The sequence below is a fragment of the Chlorocebus sabaeus genome, chromosome 17 (genome assembly GCF_047675955.1).
Source record: "Chlorocebus sabaeus isolate Y175 chromosome 17, mChlSab1.0.hap1, whole genome shotgun sequence".
Classification (NCBI taxonomy): Eukaryota; Metazoa; Chordata; class Mammalia; order Primates; family Cercopithecidae; genus Chlorocebus; species Chlorocebus sabaeus.
In genome coordinates, this window is record NC_132920.1 from 59,142,796 (window position 1) to 59,165,402 (window position 22,607).

Below are 22,607 nucleotides of genomic sequence, written 5' to 3' on the forward strand. Positions count from 1 at the left end.
AGAAATAAAGACTTTTCTAGATAAATATAAGCTGAGGAAATTCATCACCATCAGACCTGCCTTATAAGAAATTCTCAAGGAGTCCTTCAAGATCAAACAAAAGTATACTAAACAGCAACATAAAAGCATAAGATAGTATAAATTTTTCTGATAAAAGTAAATATATAGACAGAGAATACTGTAATACTGTAATAGTGGTACATAAATGACTTTTAATTCTGGTGTAAAAGTTAAAAGAAAAAAGCATTTTTAAAAACTAACTTAAAAATATGTTAACAGATATAAAATACAAAAAGATGCAATTTGTGGCATCAGTAACAAAGGAGAGGTAGTAAAAATATAGAATATTTATATGTAATTTAATTTCACACCAACTTAAAATATAGTTGTTATAATTACATGTTTCACATAACCCCTATGATAACCTCAAAGAAAATATTTGTGGAAGATAAAATGATAAAGGACATCACCATAAAAAAAGCAATAAAACACAAAGGAAGACAGTAAACAAAAAAAAGGGACAAAAAGCTACAGGAAAAACAGAAAATAATTACCAAAATGACAATAATAATTTTTCCTATCAGTAATTACCTTAAATGTAAGTGATTATATTCCTTAATCAAAGTACATAGAGAGGCTGAATGGTTTAGAGCTATAAATCCAACTATGTACTATCTATAAAAGATTCTAGCCTGGGCAACATGGCAAAACTCCATCTCTACAAAAACAAAAACAAAAGTAAACAAACAAAAACAACAAATTTAGCCAGGCATGGTGGCATGTGCCTGTAGTCCCAGCTACTCAGGAGGCTGAGGTAGGAGGATTGACTGAGTCTGGGAGGTTGAAGCTGCAGTGAGCTATGATCATGCCACTGCACTCCAGCCTGGGCAACAGAATGAGACAAAGGAAAGGAAAAGGGAAAGGGAAAGGGAAAGGGAAGGGGAAGGGGAAGGGGAAGGGAAAGGGAAAGGGAATGGGGACGGGGAAGGGGAAGGGGAGGGAAGGGAAAGGAAGGGAAGGGAAAGGGGGAAGGGGAAAGGGAAAGGAAAAGAAAAGAGAAAGAAAGGAGAAAAGAAATGAAAAGGAATCACTTCAAATTTAAGGACACACATAGGCTGTAAGTGAAAAAATGAAAAAAGATATTCCATGCAAATGGTAGCCAAAAGACATCAGAGATGTCTATACTTATATCACACAGTACAAAACGATAACAAGAGACAAAGAAAGATATCCTATTATGATAAAATGGTCAATTCACCAGGAAGATATAATAATTATGATTCTATATGCGGCCAACACCATGGTAACAAAAATATAAGGCAGACATTTACAGAACTGAAGGGAGAAATAGACAGAAACACAATAATACTAGAGGATTTTGATAATGATAAGAATGTTCAAACAGAAGATCAATAAAGAAATAGAAGACTTGAACATAGACCAAATGAACCTAGCAGACACACACAGAATATTTCACCAAACAGCAGCAGAATACATATTCCCTTCAACTGCACATGAAACATTCTCCAGGACAGACCATATGTTAAATCACAAAACATGTCTTATTTAAGAAGACTGAAATCAACACCAGTGTATTTTTCAACCACAGTGGAATAAAACTAAAAATTAACAACAGGAGGAAAATTGAAAAATTCACGAATATGTAAAAATTAAATAGCACACTTTTGAACAACCATTAGGTCAAAGAAGAAATCAGAGACAAAGTTAGAAAATATCTGATGAAAACAAAAACACAACATCCAAAATTTATGAGATGCAGGAAAACAGTACTAAGAGAGAAGTTAATAGCAATAAATGCCTACATTAAACAGAAAAAGGATATCAAATAAACAACTTTACACCTCAAGGACCTACCAAAAACAAAAACAAAAAACTAAGCCCGAAGTTAGCAGAAAGAAAAAAATTATTTAGATTTAAGCAGAAATAAATAAAATAGAAAATAGAAAGAAATCAACAAAGCCAAGAGATGCTTTTTTGGAAAAAAATCAACAAAATTGACAAATCTTTAACTAGATTAAGTGAAAAGAGAGAAGACTCAAATAAAACAAGAAGTGAAAGAAGAGCTGTTACAATTGATGCCACAGAAATAAAAAGGATTTTAAGTGACCACTATGAACAACTATATATCAACAAATTGGTAACCTAGAAGAAACGGATAAATTCCTAGAACACAAAACTACCAAAATTGAAACATGAATAAATAGAATATATAAACAGACCTATAACTAGAGATTAAAGGAAATTTAAATCAGTAATCAAAACACCCCAACAATAAAAGCCTAGTGCCAGGTGGCTTCAGTGGTGAATTCTACCAGACATTTAAAGAAGAATTAATACCTATCTTTCTTAAGATCTTTCTAAAAATTGAAGAGGAGAACACTGGCCTTATTTTTATAAGGCCAGCATTAACCTGATTCCAAAGCCAGAAAAAGATACCATAATAAAATAAAACTACAAGCCAATATCACTGATGAATACAGATGTAAATATCCCCAATGAAATACTAACAAACTGAATTTAACAGCACATCAAAAACATTATACACCATGACCAAATGGAAATTATCCAGAGGATGAAAGACTTTGACATATAAAATCAATAAATGTGTCTTTGACAGAATGAAGGATAAAGACAATATGATCATCTCAATGGAGGCAGAAAAAATTGACAAAAATCAGCACTATTTTATGATTAAAGCACACAACAAGTAAGGAATAGAAGGAAACTACTTTAACATAATAAAGACCATATTTGAAAAGTTCACAGCCACCATCTACTCAATTTCCTCTAAGATGAGGAACAAGATAAAGATGCCTAATTTCACCACTTCTATTCAACATTGTACTAGCCAGAGGAATTAGGCAAGAAAATAAATAAAAGGGATTCAAATCATGAAAGAAAATTATCTCTGTTCACAGATAGCATGAATAAATATAGAAAACCCTAATGATTATACATAAAAGATTCCATGCCAAAAAAAATGGTTAGAATAAAGCAATTAAGCAAAGTTGGAGAATACAAATTCAACATATGAAAATCAGTTGTGTTCCTATACAATAACAACAATTTAAAAAGAACATTAAGAAAATAATCCCATTTACAAAGCATAAAAATAATAAAATACTTAGAAAAAAACTTAACCAAAGAATCAAAAAAACTTGTACATTGAAAACTACAAAACATTGATAAAAGAAACTGAAGAAGGAATAAATGGAGATATATCTTGTGTTCATGGATTGGCAGACAATATTACTTAAAAACTCCACACTGCCTAACATGATCTACAGATTCAATGCAATCCCTATAAAAATCCCAATGACATTTTTTATAGAAATAGAAAAGGCATTCCTAAAATTTATATGAATCCTCAAAAGACCTAAAACAGTCAAAACAATCTTGAGAAACAAAAATTAAGCTGGAGGCCTCACACTTCCTGATTTTAAAATATATTGCAAAGCTGGAGTAATCAAAACAGTATGATAAAGGCATAAAAACAAACATATAGACAAATGGAACAGAATAGAGAGCCCAGAAAACACTCTTGCATGCATCAATGAACTTATCTTTGACAAGGGTGGTATGGCTGCCTGATGGGGAAAGGATCTCTTCAATCAATGGTGCTGGGAAAACCAGATATCCACACGCAAAAGAATAATATTGGACCTTTATTTCACACCACATACAAAAAACAACTCAAAGACTTAAACATAAGACCTGAAACTATAACATTTCTAATAGAAAACTAGGGAAAAGCTTCATAACATCAGTCTGGTAATGATTTCTTGGATTTATTCCAAAGTTACCGGCAACAAAAAAAGCAAGAATAGACAACTGAGATTATAGCAAACTAAAAAGCTTCTGTGCAGCAAAGGAGAAAAAAACACTGTAAAAAGGCAATCTATGAAGTGGGATAAAGTATTTGCAAACCATGTATCTGATAAGGGGTTAACATTCAAAATAAATAAAAAACTCCAACTCAGCAACAAAAAAAACTGTTTAAGGAATGGACAGAGGACTTAAATAAACATTTCTCCAAAAATGATATGCAAATGGCCTCAGGTATACGAAAAAAATGTCCAACATCACTAATGATCAGAAAAATTCTAATCAATACTACAATGAAATGTTACCTCATACATGTTAGGCTGGCCATTACCAAAAAAAAAAAAAAAAAAAAAGGAAAGAGGAAGGAAAAGAGGGAGGGAGGGAGGGAGGGAGGGAGGGAGGAAGGAAGGAAGGAAGGAAGGAAGGAAGGAAGGAAGGAAGGAAGGAAGGAAGGAAGGAAGGAAGGAAAGAAGGAAAGAAGGAAGGAAGACAAGGAGGGAGGGAAGGAAGTATGGAGGTTTCACTCAAGCAAGATGAAAAAGTTCCAAAGATATGCTGTACAACATTGTGCTTATAATTCACAATACTGTATATTAAAAAATGTTAGAAGACTAGGTTTCATGTTAATGTCTTTTATATGAGGGGGAAAGAGAAAGATGAAGAAGAAGGAAGGGGGAGGAAGGGGGAAAAGGAGGGAGGAGGAGGAAGGAAGGAGGGAGGAAGGAGAAGGAGGAAGAAAAAGAAGTAGCAGTAGTAGTAGTAGCAGTAGTAGTAAGAGTAGAATTAGTAGTAGTAGTAGTAGTAGTAGTAGTAGTAGTAGTAGTAGAGGTAGCAGCAGCAGCAGCAGCAGAAGTCTTTCACACAGATAAAGGAATCATCACCCATCAGAGAAAGGAAAGTATTAGATACAACTCTTCCAGAGAAATCATAGGTCCACAAAGATGAAATAAACTGCGGTAAATATTACCTAACTCAATAATATTTTGTTCATTGTGATGTAACTACAGCAGAGTGTAAAAATAAACAGTATTAGGAAATGGTCATCCTACATGTTAACACTTCAAAGTAGAAGTTAAGTATGTATCAAAGAAAAAGCATTTGTGAATTTGTCAGATGATTCAAATACAGATTACATGGTTTGTGGCTGTTGTAATATAGCAACGTTTTAGTTTACTGCATTAATCATACTCTAATCAAGTATAAAAAGTCAAGTGCAGAACACCCATATAAATTCCATAAGTGCAATTTCAAAAACATTTTAAAAGATGGCTATTGTGCAGCAGATATGTGCTGATTAGACACAGAAATTATTTACATTTTTTCGAGTGTGAATGAAAATATATTTGGCAATATTTCAATTTTGACTGTTTATAGATGATACATCTTAGCTAAAAGAATGTTTAACTCTTTTAAGCACACCTACTCTTTCATGTGTAGTTAGAATCATTAAAATAGAATGCATCTACCAAAATACAGATCCACAGAAAAAGTCTCTGAAGCAAATATTGAACAAACATTGTATCAGTTACATTTATATTTAACGATAAAAATGAATGATAAATGAAATTTCTCCAGGAAAAGTCTGTTTTAAGAATGAAAAATACCTGGCTTCAAAACCAAAGAATTCTAACTAATATGACCACATATTAAAAATTTAAATCCTATTTGCCTGTTCAGGATGATAAACGTCAACAAAATCTTACTACTAGAGATTCATAAAAAGAACTGTAGTGGCGATTTGTAGTTATAGTACCTTTACTTAAAGTTTCATGGAAGAAGATGTTTAATTTTTTATAGTCTCTTACATACTAAAATTTAAAAATGTTTTCCTCTACCATATCCCACAAGCAAATGTGAAGAAAATAGAGGAATTAATGATATAATTTGTTTCCTAACGCAGAAACACACAGGATTTTTTTGTCAACTGTGAAGCCACCCACTTTGGGAGCTTTTGTAGACAAACTAATATTCACTTTATATGAATATTACTTTAATACGGTACACTAAATACCTATATTATTAAAAAATAAGAGACATAAAAAATTACTCTCCCCTAAAATAATGTGAACATTAGCATGTCTATGCCTTAATAGGATTAATATTTACCAAAACTTGGACCTTCCCATACCATGCAATTATCATGAACATGAAGTTAGATTTTATGAAACAATATAAACATAATTAATAAACTGTTATTTTATTTTCAAATGTTGTGCGAAAGGGAAATTAAGCTTTTTTAAAGTGCAATTTTAACATGTTTCTCCCTAACTTTAAAAATGTCAGTAATTTGAAGCTTTTTTTCTGAAGAAATAATGAAATTCTAGCTCAGAACTATGTACAAGAATATTCATTTTTGTCGTTTATATTAGCAAAACAGCAATAAACTAACTGTACAAAAACAGGAAAAATTTAAAATAAATTACAGTAGGAACTTGCCTGCTATCATGTGAATAGAGTATAAAAATGTTATACACAAGAGTATATACTACAAAAACAAAGTAGGAAACTATATATGCAATAGTATCTTGATTTAGGCAGAAGGGTAAACTAAAACATACCGGGGAAAAAAGGAAAAAAACTAGAATGTAAAATATAGAAAAACTCATTAATGGGGTGATACAATTATGTGTGATTTATATATATTTTTATTCTTTGTGCCTTTTTTCTACTATCTCTACCATAGACATGTTATAATTGAAAGGAAAAATAATAAATGTTACAAAATATTGCATTTTCCATATGTAGATTTGTAAATTATTTTTTAAAACCAAAATTTATCCTAAATACATATAACACAAAAAATTTGTGCTCACAGTGTAAATATAACATTTATAACATTATAAATGTTGTAACATTATAATTGACATTAAATATAACGATCTACACCAGTGTTAATGCAGAGATTATATCAAAATGTAAAAAGCACAATTATTAATTGTTTCCAAATTATATTAAGGCATTTTAAGGCTTACCTTCACAAAGTTTCTGCTTTATCACTTCCCTTATTTTGGATATTGCAATATAGTCTTCCACATAAAACACATAAGTAGACGAAGGCTTGTTGGCAATAGCTCTAAGTTCAGCATCTTCTGTTTCTGAACCAACACCAATGGCAAATAATGTTATCTTACTATCTCTTGCTGCTTCAGCTGCATCCTTGACGTCATCCTGGGATTTGCCATCCGTAAGTACCACTGCTATCTTAGTCAGAAATCGTGAGGACTTGGCAAAAAGGTAATCGAGGGCAAACTGGATAGCCTTCCCTGTCCTTGTGTTTCCTCCTAAGTAGAGTATGGATTCCACTGCTGCTGTTAAATGTTCTCCTGAATCATAGCTTCCAAGAGGAATCTCCAGCACAGGGTAGTCACTATATTGAACCACTCCAACTTGAATAAACTTTGGCCCTATGTCAAAGTTTTTTGTGATATTGACAAGCCACTTTTTCACTATTTCAAAGTTTTCTGGGCCAACACTATAAGAGCCATCTAAGATGAAAACTAAATCTGTCGGAGCAGTACGACAACCTAAGTGCAAAAGAAAACCATCATAGCACATCTTTTATATAAAAAGCAAAAAGGGAGAGATTTTAAATTTATGAGTTTCAGCTATACACTAACATCATTGCTTATTTTAAATTGTCAATGAAATATGTGTAGCTTAATGCTAACCTGAAATATTTACAAAAATATAAGCCAGTGAATAGGGAGAAAAAAATTAAAAACAGATTTTCTACCAACTTCAGGACTTAGCTAGCCAATACAATTTCATCTTTGATATATTAATAGTTGATAAAAGTTAAATGAACCAAGATCACCCAATGAATCAACTCTTGCATTATATCCAAGATGAGTTTCTAAAGGTCTGATGTCTCATATTCAGTGAATAATGTAGTCAGAGCATCAAATTGTCCTAACAATCTATGATTAAAGGTATAAAGCTATTTCTTGCTTAGTAGAGATAGAGATTCTTGTTTCAAGTTACCAGGAAACACATGTGGTCAGCACCTCCTAAGGTCCTTTTTGGGGGAAAAATACCATCTTTGGTGCAAGTTACATTTGAACAAGTTATAAGCAGTTGTGCAAAGAAAAAGACTTTCCCGGGGGGTGCGAGCAAGATGGCCAAATAAGAACAGCTCCAGCCTCCAGCTCCCAGTGTGGGCGACACAGAAGAGGGGTGATTTCTGCATTTTCAACTGAGGTACCAGGTTCATCTCAGTGGGGAGTGCCAGACAATTGGTGCTGGTCAGCTGATGCAGCCCAACCAGCGAGAACTGAAGCAGGGCAAGGCATCGCCTCACCTGGGAAGGGCAAGGGGGAAGGGAATCCCTTTAGAAACTGAGAAACACAACAACTGGAGAATCGGGTAACTCCCACCCTAATACTGTGCTTTACCAAGGGTCTTAGCAAATGGCACACTAGGAGATTATATCCCACACCTGGCTGGGAGGGTCCCATGCCCACGGAGCCTCCCTCATTGCTAGCACAGCAGTCTGAGATCTAACGGCAAGGCAGCAGCGAGGCTGGGGGAGGGGCGCCTGCCATTGCTGAGACTTAAGTAGGTAAACAAAGCCTCCAGGAAGCTCGAACTGGGTGGAGCCCACCACAGCTCAAGGAAGCCTGCCTGTCTCTGTAGACTCCACCTCCTGGGACAGGGCATAGCAAAAAAAAAAAAAAAAAAAAAAAAGGGCAGCAGAAACCTCTGCAGATGTTAATGACCCTGTCTGACAGCTTTGAAGAGAGCAGTGGATCTCCCAGCATGGAGGCTGAGATCTGAGAACGGACAGTCTGCCTGCTCAAGTGGGTCCCTGACCCCTGAGTAGCCTAACTGGGGGACATCCCCCACTAGGTGCAGAACGACACCTCACAACTCACACAGTGGGGTACACCCCTGAGATGAAGCTTGCAGAGCAAGAATCAGAGAGCAGCACTCACTGTTCAGCAATATTCTATCTTCTGCAGCCTCCGCTGCTGATACCCAGGCAAACAGGGTCTGGAGTGGACCTCAAGCAATCTCCAACAGACCTACAGCTGAGGGTCCTGACTGTCAGAAGGAAAACTAACAAACAGAAAGGACACCCACACCAAAACCCCATCAGTACGTCACCATCATCAAAGACCAAAGGCAGATAAAACCACAAAGATGGGGAAAAAGCAGGGCAGAAAAGCTGGAAATTCAAACAATTCAAAACATCAGAGCACATCTCCCCCTCCAAAGGAACGCAGCTCATCGCCAGCAACGGATCAAAGCTGGACGGAGAATGACTTTGACAAGTAGAGAGAAGAAGGCTTCAGTCGATCAAACTTCTCAGAGCTAAAGGAGGAACTACGTAACCAGTGCAAAGAAACTAAAAATCTTGAAAAAAGAATGGAAGAATGGATAACTAGAATAATCAATGCACAGAAGGCCATAAACGAACTGACAGAGATAAAGACCATGACACGAGAAATACGAGACAAATGCACAAGCTTCAGTAACCAACTCAATCTACTAGAAGAAAGAGTTTCAATGATTGAAGATCAAATGAATGAAATGAAGTGAGAAGAGAAGTCTAAAGTAAAAAAAAGGAAAAAGAAATGAACAAAGCCTCCAAGAAATATGGGATTATGTGAAAAGACCAAATCTACGTCTGATTGGTGTGCCTGAAAGTGAGGGGGAAAATGGAACCAAGTTGGAAAACATGCTTCAGGATATCATCCAGGAGAACTTCCCCAACCTAGTAAGGCAGGCCAACATTCAAATTCAGGAAATACAAAGAATGCCACAAAGATACTCCTCAAGAAGAGCAACTCTAAGACACATAATTGCCAGATTCACCAAAGTTGAAATGAAGGAAAAAATGTTAAGGGCAGCCAGAGAGAAAGGTCGGGTTACCCACAAAGGGAAGCCCATCAGACTAACAGCAGATCTCTTGGCAGAAACTGTACAAGCCAGAGAAGAGTGGGGGCCAATATTCAACATTCTTAAAGAAAAGAATTTTCAACCCAGAATTTCATATCCAACCAAACTAAGTTTCATCAGCAAAGAAGAAATAAAGTCCTTTACAGACAAGCAAATGCTTAGAGATTTTGTCACCACCAGGCCTGCCCTACAAGAGGTCCTGAAGGAAGCACTAAACATGGAAAGGAACAACCGGTACCAGCCATTGCAAAAACATGCCAAAATGTAAAGACCATCAAGGCTAGGAAGAAACTGCATCAACTAACGAGCAAAATAACCAGCTAATATCATAATGACAGGATCAAGTTCACACATAACAATACCAACCTTAAACGTAAATGGACTAAATGGTCCAATTAAAAGACACAGACTGGCAAATTGGATAAAGAGTCAAACCCATCAGTTTGCTGTATTCAGGAGACCCATCTCACATGCAGAGATACATATAGGCTCAAAATAAAGGGATGGAGAAAGATCTACCAAGCAAATGGAGAACAAAAAAAAGCAAGGGTTGCAATCCTAGTCTCTGATAAAACAGACTTTAAACCATCAAAGATCAAAAGAGACAAAGAAGGCCATTACATAATGGTAAAGGGATCAATTCAACAGGAAGAGCTAACTATCCTAAATATATATGCACCCAATACAGGAGCACCCAGATTCATAAAGCAAGTCCTTAGAGACTTACAAAGAGACTTAGACTCCCATACAATAATAATGGGAGACTTCAACACCCCACTGTCAACATTAGACAGATCAACGAGACAGAAAGTTCACAAGGATATCCAGGAATTGAACTCAACTCTGCAGACCTAATAAACATCTAAGCGGACCTAATAGACATCTACAGAACTCTCCACCCTAAATCGACAGAATACACATTCTTCTCAGTACCACATCTCACTTATTCGAAAATTAACCACATAGTTGGAAGTAAAGCACTCCTCAGCAAATGCACAGGAACAGAAATTATAACAAACTGTCTCTCAGACCACACTGCAATCAAACTAGAACTGAGGACTAAGAAAATCAATCAAAACCGCTCAACTACGTGGAAACTGAACAACATGCTCCTGAATGACTACTGGGTACATAATGAAATGAAGGCAGAAATAAAGATGTTCTTTGAAACCAATGAGAACAAAGATACAACACACCAGAATCTCTGGGACACATTTAAAGCATAGTGTAGAGTGAAATTTATAGCACTAAATACCCACAAGAGAAAGCAGGAAAGATCTAAAATTGACACCCTAATATCACAATTAAAAGAACTAGAGAAGCAAGAGCAAACACATTCAAAAGCTAGTAGAAGGCAAGAAATAACTAAGATCAGAGCAGAACTGAAGGAGATAGAGACACAAAAAACCCTCCAAAAAAATCAATGAATCCAGGAGCTGGTTTTTTGAAAAGATCAACAAAATTGATAGACAGCTAGCAACACTAATAAAGAAGAAAAGAGAGAAGAATCAAACAGACGCAATAAAAAATGATAAAGGGGATATCACCACCGACCCCACAGAAATACAAACTACCATCAGAGAATACTATAAACACCTCTATGCAAATAAACTAGAAAACCTAGAAGAAATGGATAATTTCCTGGAAACTTACACTTTCCCAAGACTAAACCAGGAAGAAGTTGAATCCCTGAATAGACCAATAGCAGGCTCTGAAATTGAGGCAATAATTAATAGCCTACCAACCAAAAAAAGTCCAGGACCAGATGGATTCACAGCCAAATTCTACCAGAGGTACAAGGAGGAGCTGGCACCATTCCTTCTGAAACTATTCCAATCAATAGAAAAAGAGGGAATCCTCCCTAGCTCATTTTATGAGGCCAACATCATCCTGATACCAAAACCTGGCAGAGACACAACAAAAAAAGAGAATTTCAGACCAATATCCCTGATGAACATCAATGCAAAAATCCTCAATAAAATATTGGCAAACCGAATTCAACAGCACATCAAAAAGCTTATCCACCATGATCAAGTGGGCTTCATCCCTGGGATGCAAGGCTGGGTCAACATATGCAAATCAATAAACATAATCCAGCATATAAACAGAACCAAAGGCAAAAACCACATGATTATCTCAATAGATGCAGAAAAGGCCTTTCACAAAATTCAACAGCCCTTCATGCTAAAAACGCTCAATAAATTCAGTATTGATGGAACGTATCTCAAAATCATAAGAGCTATTTATGACAAACCCACAGCCAATATCATACTGAATGAGCAAAAACTGGAAGCATTCCCTTTGAAAACTGGCACAAGACAGGGATGTCCTTTCTCACCACTCCTATTCAACATAGTGTTGGAAGTTCTGGCTAGAGCAATCAGGCAAGAGAAAGAAATCAAGGGTATTCAGTTAGGAAAAGAAGAAGTCAAATTGTCCCTGTTTGCAGATGACATGATTGTATATTTAGAAAACCCCATCATCTCAGCCCAAAATCTCCATAAGCTGATAAGCAACTTCAGCAAAGTCTCAGGATACAAAATCAATGTGCAAAAATCACAAGCATTCTTATACACCAGTAACAAACAGAGAGCTAAATCATGAATGAACTTCCATTCACAATTGCTTCAAAGAGAATAAAATACCTAGGAATCCAACTTACAAGGGATGTAAAGGACCTCTTCAAGGAGAACTACAAACCACTGCTCAGTGAAATAAAAGAGGACACAAACAAATGGAAGAACATTCCATGCTCATGGATAGGAAGAATCAATATCGTGAAAATGGCCATACTGCCCAAGGTAATTTATAGATTCAATGCCATCCCCATTAAGCTACCAATGACTTTCTTCACAGAATTGGAAAAAACTGCTTTAAAGTTCATATGGAACCAAAAAAGAGCCCGCATTGCCAAGACAATCATAAGTCTAAAGAATAAAGCTGGAGGCATCATGCTACCTGACTTCAAACTGTACTACAAGGCTACAGTAACCAAAACAGCATGGTACTGGTACCAAAACAGAGATGTAGACCAATGGAACAGAACAGAGCCCTCAGAAATAATACCATACATCTACAGCCATCTGATCTTTGACAAACCTGACAAAAACAAGAAATGGGGAAAGGATTCCCTATTTAATAAATGGTGCTGGGAAAATTGGCTAGCCATAAGTAGAAAGCTGAAACTGGATTCTTTCCTTATTCCTTATACGAAAATTAATTCAAGATGGATTAGAGACTTAAATGTTAGACCTGAAACCATCAAAACCCTAGAAGAAAACCTAGATAACACCATGCAGGACATACACATGGGCAAGGACTTCATGTCTAAAATACCAAAAGCAACGGCAACAAAAGCCAAAATTGACAAATGGCATCTAATTAAACTAAAGGGCTGCTGCACAGCAAAAGAAACTACCATCAGAGTGAACAGACAACCTCCAGAATGGGAGAAAATTTTTGCAATCTACTCATCTGACAAAGGGCTAATATCCAGAACCTACAAAGGACTCAAACAAATTTATGAGAAAAAAACAAACAACCCTATCATAAAGTGGGCAAAGGATATGAATAGACATTTCTCAAAAGAAGACATGCATACAGCCAACAGGCACATGAAAAAATGCTCGTCATCACTGGCCATCAGAGGAATGCAAATCAAAACCACAATGAGATGCCATCTCACACCAGTTAGAATGGCGATCATTCAAAAGTCAGGAAACAACAGGTGCTGGAGAGGATGTGGAGAAATAGGAACACTTTTACACTGTTGGTGGGATTGTAAACTAGTTCAACCATTGTGGAAAACAGTATGGTGATTCCTCAAGGATCTAGAACTAGAAATACCATACGACCCAGCCATCCCATTACTGGGTATATACCCAAAGGATTATAAATCATGGTGCTATAAAGACACATGCACACGTATGTTTATTGCGGCACTATTCACAATAGCAAAGACTTGGAATCAACCCAAATGTCCATCAGTGACAGACTGGATTAAGAAAATGGGGCACATATACACCATAGAATACTATGCAGTCATAAAAAAGGATGAGTTTGTGTCCTTTGTAGGGACATGGATGCAGCTGGAAACCATCATTCTCAGCAAACTATCACAAGAACAGAAAACCAAACACCGCATGTTCTCAATCATAGGTGGGAACTGAACAATGAGATCACTTGGACTTTGGAAGGTGAACATCACACACTAGGGCCTATTTTGGGGGTGGGGGGAGGGATGGCATTGGGAGATATACCTGATGCAAATGATGAGTTGATGGGTGCAGCACACCAACATGGCACAAGTATACATATGTAACAAACATGCACGTTGTGCACATGTACCCTAGAACTTAAAGTATAATTTTTAAAAATGTCAAAAAAAAAGAGAAAAGACTTTCCCTGTGATAAATGCTAGCATGCTAAATGTAAACCGAAGCATGAATATAAAATTATCTCATTATCATATGGGCTATAAATAATAGCTATTATTGCTGATTTGAGTACAGAAGTTACAGAAGAAGACAAATATAGCTATTCTTTTCTGTGCATTTTGTTAGCCATTCCAAACTATCAGAATTGCCCCAACAAACCAGTTTATCTTTTAGTCTGTGTTAGTCTCCCAACTCTGGGCCTTTGCAGTTGCTCTTCCCTTTTATTAGAATGTCTTCCTCTTTACCTGACTAATACTCTTGTTTCAGATCCCTGATTGCCTATCAGCTGTACCATAAAACCTTTTCTGACCTTCCACAGTTAGGTTGCCACCCCCTCCTAAATTTATAACAGTCAAGAAGTTCAAAAAATAAAAAGAATTGCCAAAATAGGGATTTGTCTCAAAAATGTATCTGTGATTATGACATTATTCTTAAAGTGCTCTACTACAGGTGGTAGTATCCTCAGAAGGTGTAAGGGACACAATTCCAACAAGCTCTGCCATGGTGGCCACTGCCAGAGGTCAAGGAAGGGACAGCAGAAATGGAGTTCTGCCCAAAGGCAAACTTGCTAACCCAAGGGAATGCAATTTTTCTGTTATTTTTGGAAGCTCAGAAGCTGGATGGACTGGGATAAAAGGTTTGTGCTTTTATTGGTTTTTTTGTTTGTTTTTTTGTTTTTTGTGTGGGGAGACGAAAGGATAGAAGAGTTTGTTGGCAGAGCTTTTCAATGTTGGCCCTTCCTAAATACTGAGACTCATTGTTGTCTGAAGCTGCTAGTGTTTGTGTGCCACCTGATTCACTCTTAGAGGGTTATTCTTGGCCCTTCCTACCCTTCTCCCTGTCACAGAGCCACAGAACATGTATTTCATAACTGCAAAGTTAGTCAAGAGCATGGGCACACAAGCAAATAATGCCATTAATAAGCCCTAGACATAATATCCATCCTGAGAACCTCTTCCTTAGAGAGATGAATGACATTATAGAAAAGGAATGGGATTGAAGAACAAAAACATGGTTCGAATACTACTTACTGCCCTCACAAGCTGTATTATACTAGGTAAGCCCCTTAACTTTTTAAAATCCCTTTTCCCACCCAAGAAAAAAAAACAAAGGAAAGGGTATACACATTATAGAGTGATTGCATGAATTAAACTATAAAAGTGTTAAGCAAGCTTTAAATATCATTGTATTAATAAATTTTAAGCCAAGTAGAATCAAATTATCAAACCATCTCATTTAACTTTTATAGAGACCATAGTTAATTTAAAGTAGAATGTGTATGAGTTTTAAAATGTGAACATAAGCAAACTTTTTTTTTAAAGAAGTATGCTATCTCTAAATGATAGTCTGGGTAACAGAACTATAATTAATATAGCTCTTTATCTCTATATGCAAGCTTTCTTACAAGCAATAACAACATTCATTGAGATGTACTGTGCTAAACCATTAACATGCATTATCTTATTCAGTCCTGATAACCAATCTACAAGGCTTTCTTTATCTTCCTATTTTGCAGCTCAAAAGTGGCTGAACATGGACTCAATACCAGACTGTTTGTTCCAAAGCTTGACGTGTTAGTTGAATAAACTATTGCCATAGAGCCCTCTCAAAATTATCTCTGAGGGAAGCTTTTCTTCTCAGTTAATGAGTAACATAGCAATTCATTTATTTTAGGGAGTTACAGAATCAAAAACAGTAAGAATGAGACCCTTAAAACCATTACTTGAACTCCCCTAGTTTAATTTCCAGATTAATTTGTTGATAACAAAAAAGGACAATGCTGATAGTTCTTACTTGATCTTACTTCCCCATCTTCAGCTAACACAGAATTCTGAAGAAGCAGCACCAAAACCGTGCAGAGAAATGCAATATAGTGAGCCATGTTTCTGTTTTCGTTCTAAAATTTTGGTTTTAGGATTCCTAGGGAGAAAAAAAAGGCAAGTTAAATATATTAATTAAAGTCAACATCTGGCCATTATACATTTACATTTTGAAATTACAAGACCCAGTTGAAATACAGTTAATTTTGTGACTATTAGAATTAACTTAAATCTGTTTAAAATAGCCAAATTTTAAATATATTATTGCAGGAGGACAATGAATAGCGGCTGAAGAGCATGATAAATCTTAATTCATAATTGTCTTATACACATTTTCTAAAATTTGAGCTTTTTGCAAAACATTTACTAGAATTTATCCTTTGGGCATAGCCTGTAGAACCTTATCTCATTCTTTTCACTATCTGAATATTAGCAAACATTTTTCTTTTAAATATAGGCTTGCATTTAAGGGACACTCAAAGAGTATTTAGTGAAAATATTTCTAAGATACAGCTGATAGAATTTAATTTTTAAAATAAGATATAATTGTAAACATTAAGACCTCTCTTATCTAATTCATAAACACTCAGTTTCATAGTTTTCATACACCATCTAAAATAAGTCCTAGAACTTCATTTCTGGTTAGAATGCAGAAAGTTGCAAGAGACTGTCATTCACAGCGAGTACATACCAGATAAAGTACAAATTCATATGCTTTTTAAGCCCAGCAGAAATGAAATAATTTAAAGAAACCCAAAAGAACTAAATTCCAGAAGTTATTAACCTTTCATCATATAGAAGTGATTCACAACTGCTTTAATCTCTGGCAGAAAGGGAATACTGATGAGAAGGAATTTGCCATAGCACGTAAAAAATCACTCAAAGCTGGTGTAACAGATTGGAAACCTGAGGAGTTTCTGCCACAAAACAAGCATTCCTTCATTCAGCAGTTTCTTCTGGTGAACCTTAACTAAATATACAGAGTAGATAAGTAGTACATAGAAAGTTGGAAACAGTATAGAACAGCCTAGAGAGAGTCTGCCCCTCTTCCTATCCAGGTAGCCAGAGACTTTCTCAAATATAAAACGGTGGCCATGACTTGAAAAGAAGCAAGAAATTTTTATACCTTATCAGGAGAAAAACAGCATAAGCAGATCCAAAGATTACCTAAATCCTAAATATCAGAAGTAGCAAAAAGTGTTTGTAAAATGGCAATGATAAATACGTTAAAGAATCTAGTAAATAAGACGGAAAACATGTACAAATATGCGGAAAATTTCAGAAGGAAGATGAAAACTATACATAAAGACACAAAGAAAAATTCTAGGAATTAAATATACATCAGAAAATAGTTTATACAATGGGTTTACCTGCATCCATTGGAGGAAAAGATAAGTAAACTTGAAGATAAGTGAATAGAAATTATCAAAAAATGAAACCCCAAGGCATAAAAACATGATAAAAGGAATAGAGCATCTAGAACTTATGGAACAATATCAAGTGATCTTGATTTAGCATATAAGTAAATTTTTCTCATGAAAAAGGAGAGAATGAAGAAATAATTGAAAAGACATGGCCTAAAATTTTCCAAATTAATGAAAGCCGCCAATTCTCAGATCAAAGAACTTCAGCAAACCCCAAGTGAGACACAAAGTTAATCATACCTGCATACATCATATACAATCAACTGAAATCAAAATAAAATATAAAATTCCTAAAACTGGGCTGGGCGTGGTGGCTCACGCCTGTAATACCAGCACTTTGGGAGGCTGAGGCGGGTGGATCACGAGGTCAGGATATCAAGACCATTCTGGCTAACATGGTGAAACCCCGTCTCTACTAAAATTACAAAACAAATGAGCCGGGCGTGGTGGCGGGTACTTGTAGTCTCAGCCACTTGAGAGGCTGAGGCAGGAGAATGGTGTGAACCCGGGAGGCGGAGCTTGCAGTGAGCCGAGATCGGGCCACTGCACTCCAGCCTGGGCGACTGGGCAAGACTCCATCTCAAAAAAAAAAAAATTCCTAAAACTGGCCAGAGGAAAAATGATACATTACCTACAGAGGGACAGCAGTAAGAATTTTAGTCAGAAATTTTCTAGTAATAAACTGAGCACTCAATCAGCAAGAGATAAAAATCCTAAATGTGTGGACATCTAATATTAAAGCTTCTAAATATATGAAACAAAAAAATGAAAAAACATAAGCAGAGACACATTAAAAATAATGTGAGGTTTTAATATCTAGCACTCAGTATTATTTAATTAGACCAGAAAAAATTAGTGGAACAGAAGGTTTGGACAACACTATTGTTAACCAGCTTCACCTAGTTAATATTTACAAAACACTCCAACTAACAACAGAAGAAAACATATTATTTTGTAATGCATATGAAACAGTCACCAAAAAGACAATATGCTGGAGAGAAAATAAGTCTCAGATTTCAAAAAACTGAAACCATACTGATTGTGTTCCTTGACCAAAGGGCATCTGGAGATGAAGTTTTCTTTGTTGAAAAGCATTTTATTAAAAATGTAACTTATTAGTAGATAATTGGACGAGTTTCAATAAATAGTATTTTTCTAGGACTTTGGCTATTTCACCTCTCCACTCATCATCTTTCTGTTATCTATAGGATCTGTAGCTGACCTACAGACTTTCAGAAGTGAAAGTCCTAAAATACTTTGAAATTAAGCAACATACTTCTAAATAATCCATGAGTTTTTAAAAGTCAAAGAAGTTTTTAAATATTTCAAACTCAATAATTTTTTAAATCAAATATTTTTTGATACAGTTAAAGTAGCACTTAGAGAGAAATTTTAGCTTTAAAAGCATATATTAAACAAAAATGAAACCAATATCTAAGCTTCCACCTTAAGAAGCTAGAAATAGTACAATAAATTAAACCCAAAAAGTAAAAAAACTATGAAATATAAATTTGAAAGACAATTTAAAAAATAAATAATTAAAAAGTTAATTATTTGGACAAATAAATATACTGCTATGCCTTAGTAATTATAACCAAGAAAAAACAGAGAAAACATAAATAATTGCCTAAGTCAGTATTCAAATAGAAAGCACCACTTTAGATCCTACAAACATTAAAAGGGTAACTGGACAGGCGAAATGAACAAAGTCTTTGAAAAACACTATTTATTGAAATTGGTCCAATTATTTAATAAAGAAGTTAAATTATTAATCAAAAACATTCCCACAAAGAAAACCCCTGGTCCAGATAGCTTCAACAGTAATTTCTTCCAACAATTTCCACAAAACAGTCAAGGGGAAAAAATAAAATAAAACTATTTGTTTCAGTGGAATTAAATGAAAATAAAGAAGAAGTGAACTCCCCCCAATTTTTATTATGAGGCCAACACAACCCTAGTTAAAAAAAAAAATAAAAAAAAAAAAAAAAACTCTAGACAAAGATATTACAAAAAATTATAGTCCATTGATTTAGCATATAAGTAAATTTTCCATTATTCTTTATGAACAAGGATACAAAAATCTATGACAAAATATTAGCTAATTAAATATAACAATATATTTTAAAATATCATGACCATGTGGGATTTATTAGAGAGATACAAGATGGGTTTAACACTCAAAATTCAACTTATATAAAGTAAGAGACTAGAAAAAAAAAATCACATGAACATCTCAATTTATGCATCAAAAGTTCTTAACAAAATTTAAGTCATTTATGATAAAACTTTCAGCAAACTAAGAGTAGGACTTAACCCATGAATGTGAATGCTGTCTAAAAAAATCTACATATAACATCACACTGAGTTGTAAAATACTAAATTCTTTCCTTCTCAAATCAGTAAGTAGCTAAGGATACATTCTCATACCACTTCTATTCAAAAATGTACAGGGAGTTCTAGCGACCGCCATGTGCACAAATGAGAAATAAAACATGTAAAGATTATAAAGGAAAAAATAAAACTGTCATTATTTATGGAAAACATAATAATCTACATAGAAAGTGGAATCTACAAAAACAACAGTGGAACAAAGTGAATTTAGCAAGGTCACAAGACACAAGATTAATGGTTTCTTTATTGGGAAAAAAATACCATTTTCAATAGTATCAAAAGTATTATAAATGTGGAAATAAAGCTAATGAAATATGGAAAGACCTCTGTACTGAAACATTGCAAAATTAAAGAAACCAAATAAATGGAGAGATCCATATTCAGAATTAAAAGACTCAATATTATTAACATGTCCACCCTTCCCAAATGGTCTATAGATTCAACAAAATCCCAATTTTTAAAATTAACAAATATTCTAAAGCATGAATAAAATGCAAATGATTTTGAATTGGAACAATCTTGAAAAAGAACTCTCTTAATAACAAAGTTGGAGAACTGATATTATCTGATACTGACTTATGTCAGTCTGCTTTCTGTTATTATAACTGAATACCCAAGATGCAGTAATTTATACAGAAAATACATTTATTTCTTACAGTTCTGAAGGCTGGAAAGCCCAAGGTCTAAGGGTGAAATCTGGTGAGGGCCTTACAGCTGGTGGGGGCTTTCTGCAGAGTCTCTGTGTGGTACAGGGTACCACATGGTGAGGGGCCTCAGGAGAGAGAACCTACCTGGCTTTTTATAACAGAACTACTTTCCTGATAACTAACCCACTCCCATGGTAACCCATTACCATGGTAACCCATTCAACTAACCCGTGAAAAGGATGTATCTATCCATGACAACAGAACCCTCATGACCCAATCACCGCTTAAAGGACACACCTCCTAGTACCTTTACACTGGAGATTAAGTTTCAACATGAGTTTCAGAGGCGGCAAACATTCAAACCATAGCAACTTGCTACAGAAATCAAGAAAGTATGGTACTATATTGACATAAAGATAGGCATAGAACAGAACACAATAGAGTTTTGGTAACAGACCCACACTTACATGGTCAACTGATTGATTGTCAACAAAAATGTCAAAGTAGTTGGATAGGAAAGGAAAGTCTTTTCAACAAACATTGCTGAATCAACTGAAAAAACACATGGAATAAAATGAACCTGGACTCCTACCTCATTGCACATAAGAAAATTAAATGGAACATAGATCTAAATGTAAAAGCTAAAACTATAAGTCTTCAAAGAAAAAACATAAGAGAATATCTTCACAACTTTAGGATTAAGGTGAATATTTCTTAGGACACAAAAACCACTAGCAGTTTTAAAATAAGTATCAAAATTAAACATTTCCCTTCCTTAAAAGACACCATTTAAGAATGCAAGCCAATGTTCACATTAAAATATTTCTGAGAAATGACTCATATCAGAAAACATAGATAATAAAAAGAAAAACAACACAATTTTTTAAATGAGTAAAAGGTCTTGAACAGACACATTACAAAAGAAGATACAGAAATGGCCAATAAGCACATAAAATAGTACTCATCATCACTAGTCATCAGGGAAATGCACAGTAAAACAACAGTAAGATATGATATGGTTTTTTTTTTTTTTTTTTGAGACGGAGTCTTGCTCTATCACCCAGGCTAGTGCAGTGGTGTGATCTCAGCTCATTGCAAGCTCCACCTCCCAGATTCATGCTATTCTCCTGCCTCAGCCTCCGGAGTAGCTGGGACTTTGGGCGTCCGCCACCACGCCCGGCTAATTTTTTGTATTTTTAGTAGAGACGGGGTTTCCCCATGTTGGCCAGGATGGTCTTGATCTCCTGACCTCACGATCCGCCCGCCTTGGCCTCTCAAAGTGCTGAGATTACAGGCGTGAGCCACCGTGCCTGGCCAATATGATTTCACACCTACAAAAATAGCTAAAATTAAAAGACTGAAAATATCAAATGTTTACAAGTATGTGTGAAGAAACTGGAATTCATACATTGTTGGCGAGATTGAAAACGGATGTAATCACTTTAGAGAACTGTTAGGTAAAGTTTCTTATAAACTATGGCCAGTGATTTTTCTGCTAGGTATGTAGCCTAGAGAAATGAAATTGTGTGTCCATAGCAAAAGACTTTAGCAATGTTTACAGTAGTTTTATTCATAATAATTCCAAACTAAAAATAACCCAAGTGCTATCAACAGGACAATAAATATACAAGTTGTGTGACATAATTCATACAATGAAATACTACTCAGCAGCTCTGGGCAGGGAATCTCTGAAAATAAGGAAGCAGCCCGAGTCAGGAACTTATAGATAAAACTGCCATCTCCTTGGACAGAGCACCTGGGGGAAAGGCGGCTGTGGGCACAGCTTCAGCAGACTTAAACTTACTTTCCTTGATCGCTCTGAAGAGACCAGTGGACCTCCCAGCACAGCGTTCGAGCTCTGCTAAGGGTCAGACTGCCTCCTCAAGTGGGTCCCTGATGCCCATGTATCCTGACTGCGAGATACCTACCAGTAGGGACCAACAGACATCTCGTACAGGAGAACTCTGGCTGGCATCTGGCAGGTGTCCCTCTGGAACAAAGCTTCCCTGGAAAGGGGAAAGAACAGGCAGCAATCTTTGCTGTTCTGCAGCCTCCACTGGTGATACCCAGGCAAACAGGATGTGGAATGGACCTCCAGCAAACTCCAGCAGACCTGCAGCAGACAGGCCTGACTGTTAGAATGAA

The 22,607-nt window shown here is 35.6% G+C and overlaps 1 protein-coding gene across 1 annotated transcript in view; it reads right to left on the reverse strand.

The window, feature by feature from the left end:
• COL21A1 (collagen type XXI alpha 1 chain) overlaps positions 1 to 22,607 on the reverse strand; it is a 197,604-nt gene that overhangs the window by 115,969 nt on the left and 59,028 nt on the right. The window contains exons 2-3 of the mRNA XM_073006080.1: positions 15,975 to 16,100; positions 6,819 to 7,370 (exon numbers count right to left, since the gene is read on the reverse strand). Of these exons, the coding sequence (XP_072862181.1) occupies positions 6,819 to 7,370; positions 15,975 to 16,062 (640 nt within the window). The 5' untranslated portion in view covers positions 16,063 to 16,100. The remainder of the gene's footprint in view (positions 1 to 6,818; positions 7,371 to 15,974; positions 16,101 to 22,607) is intronic.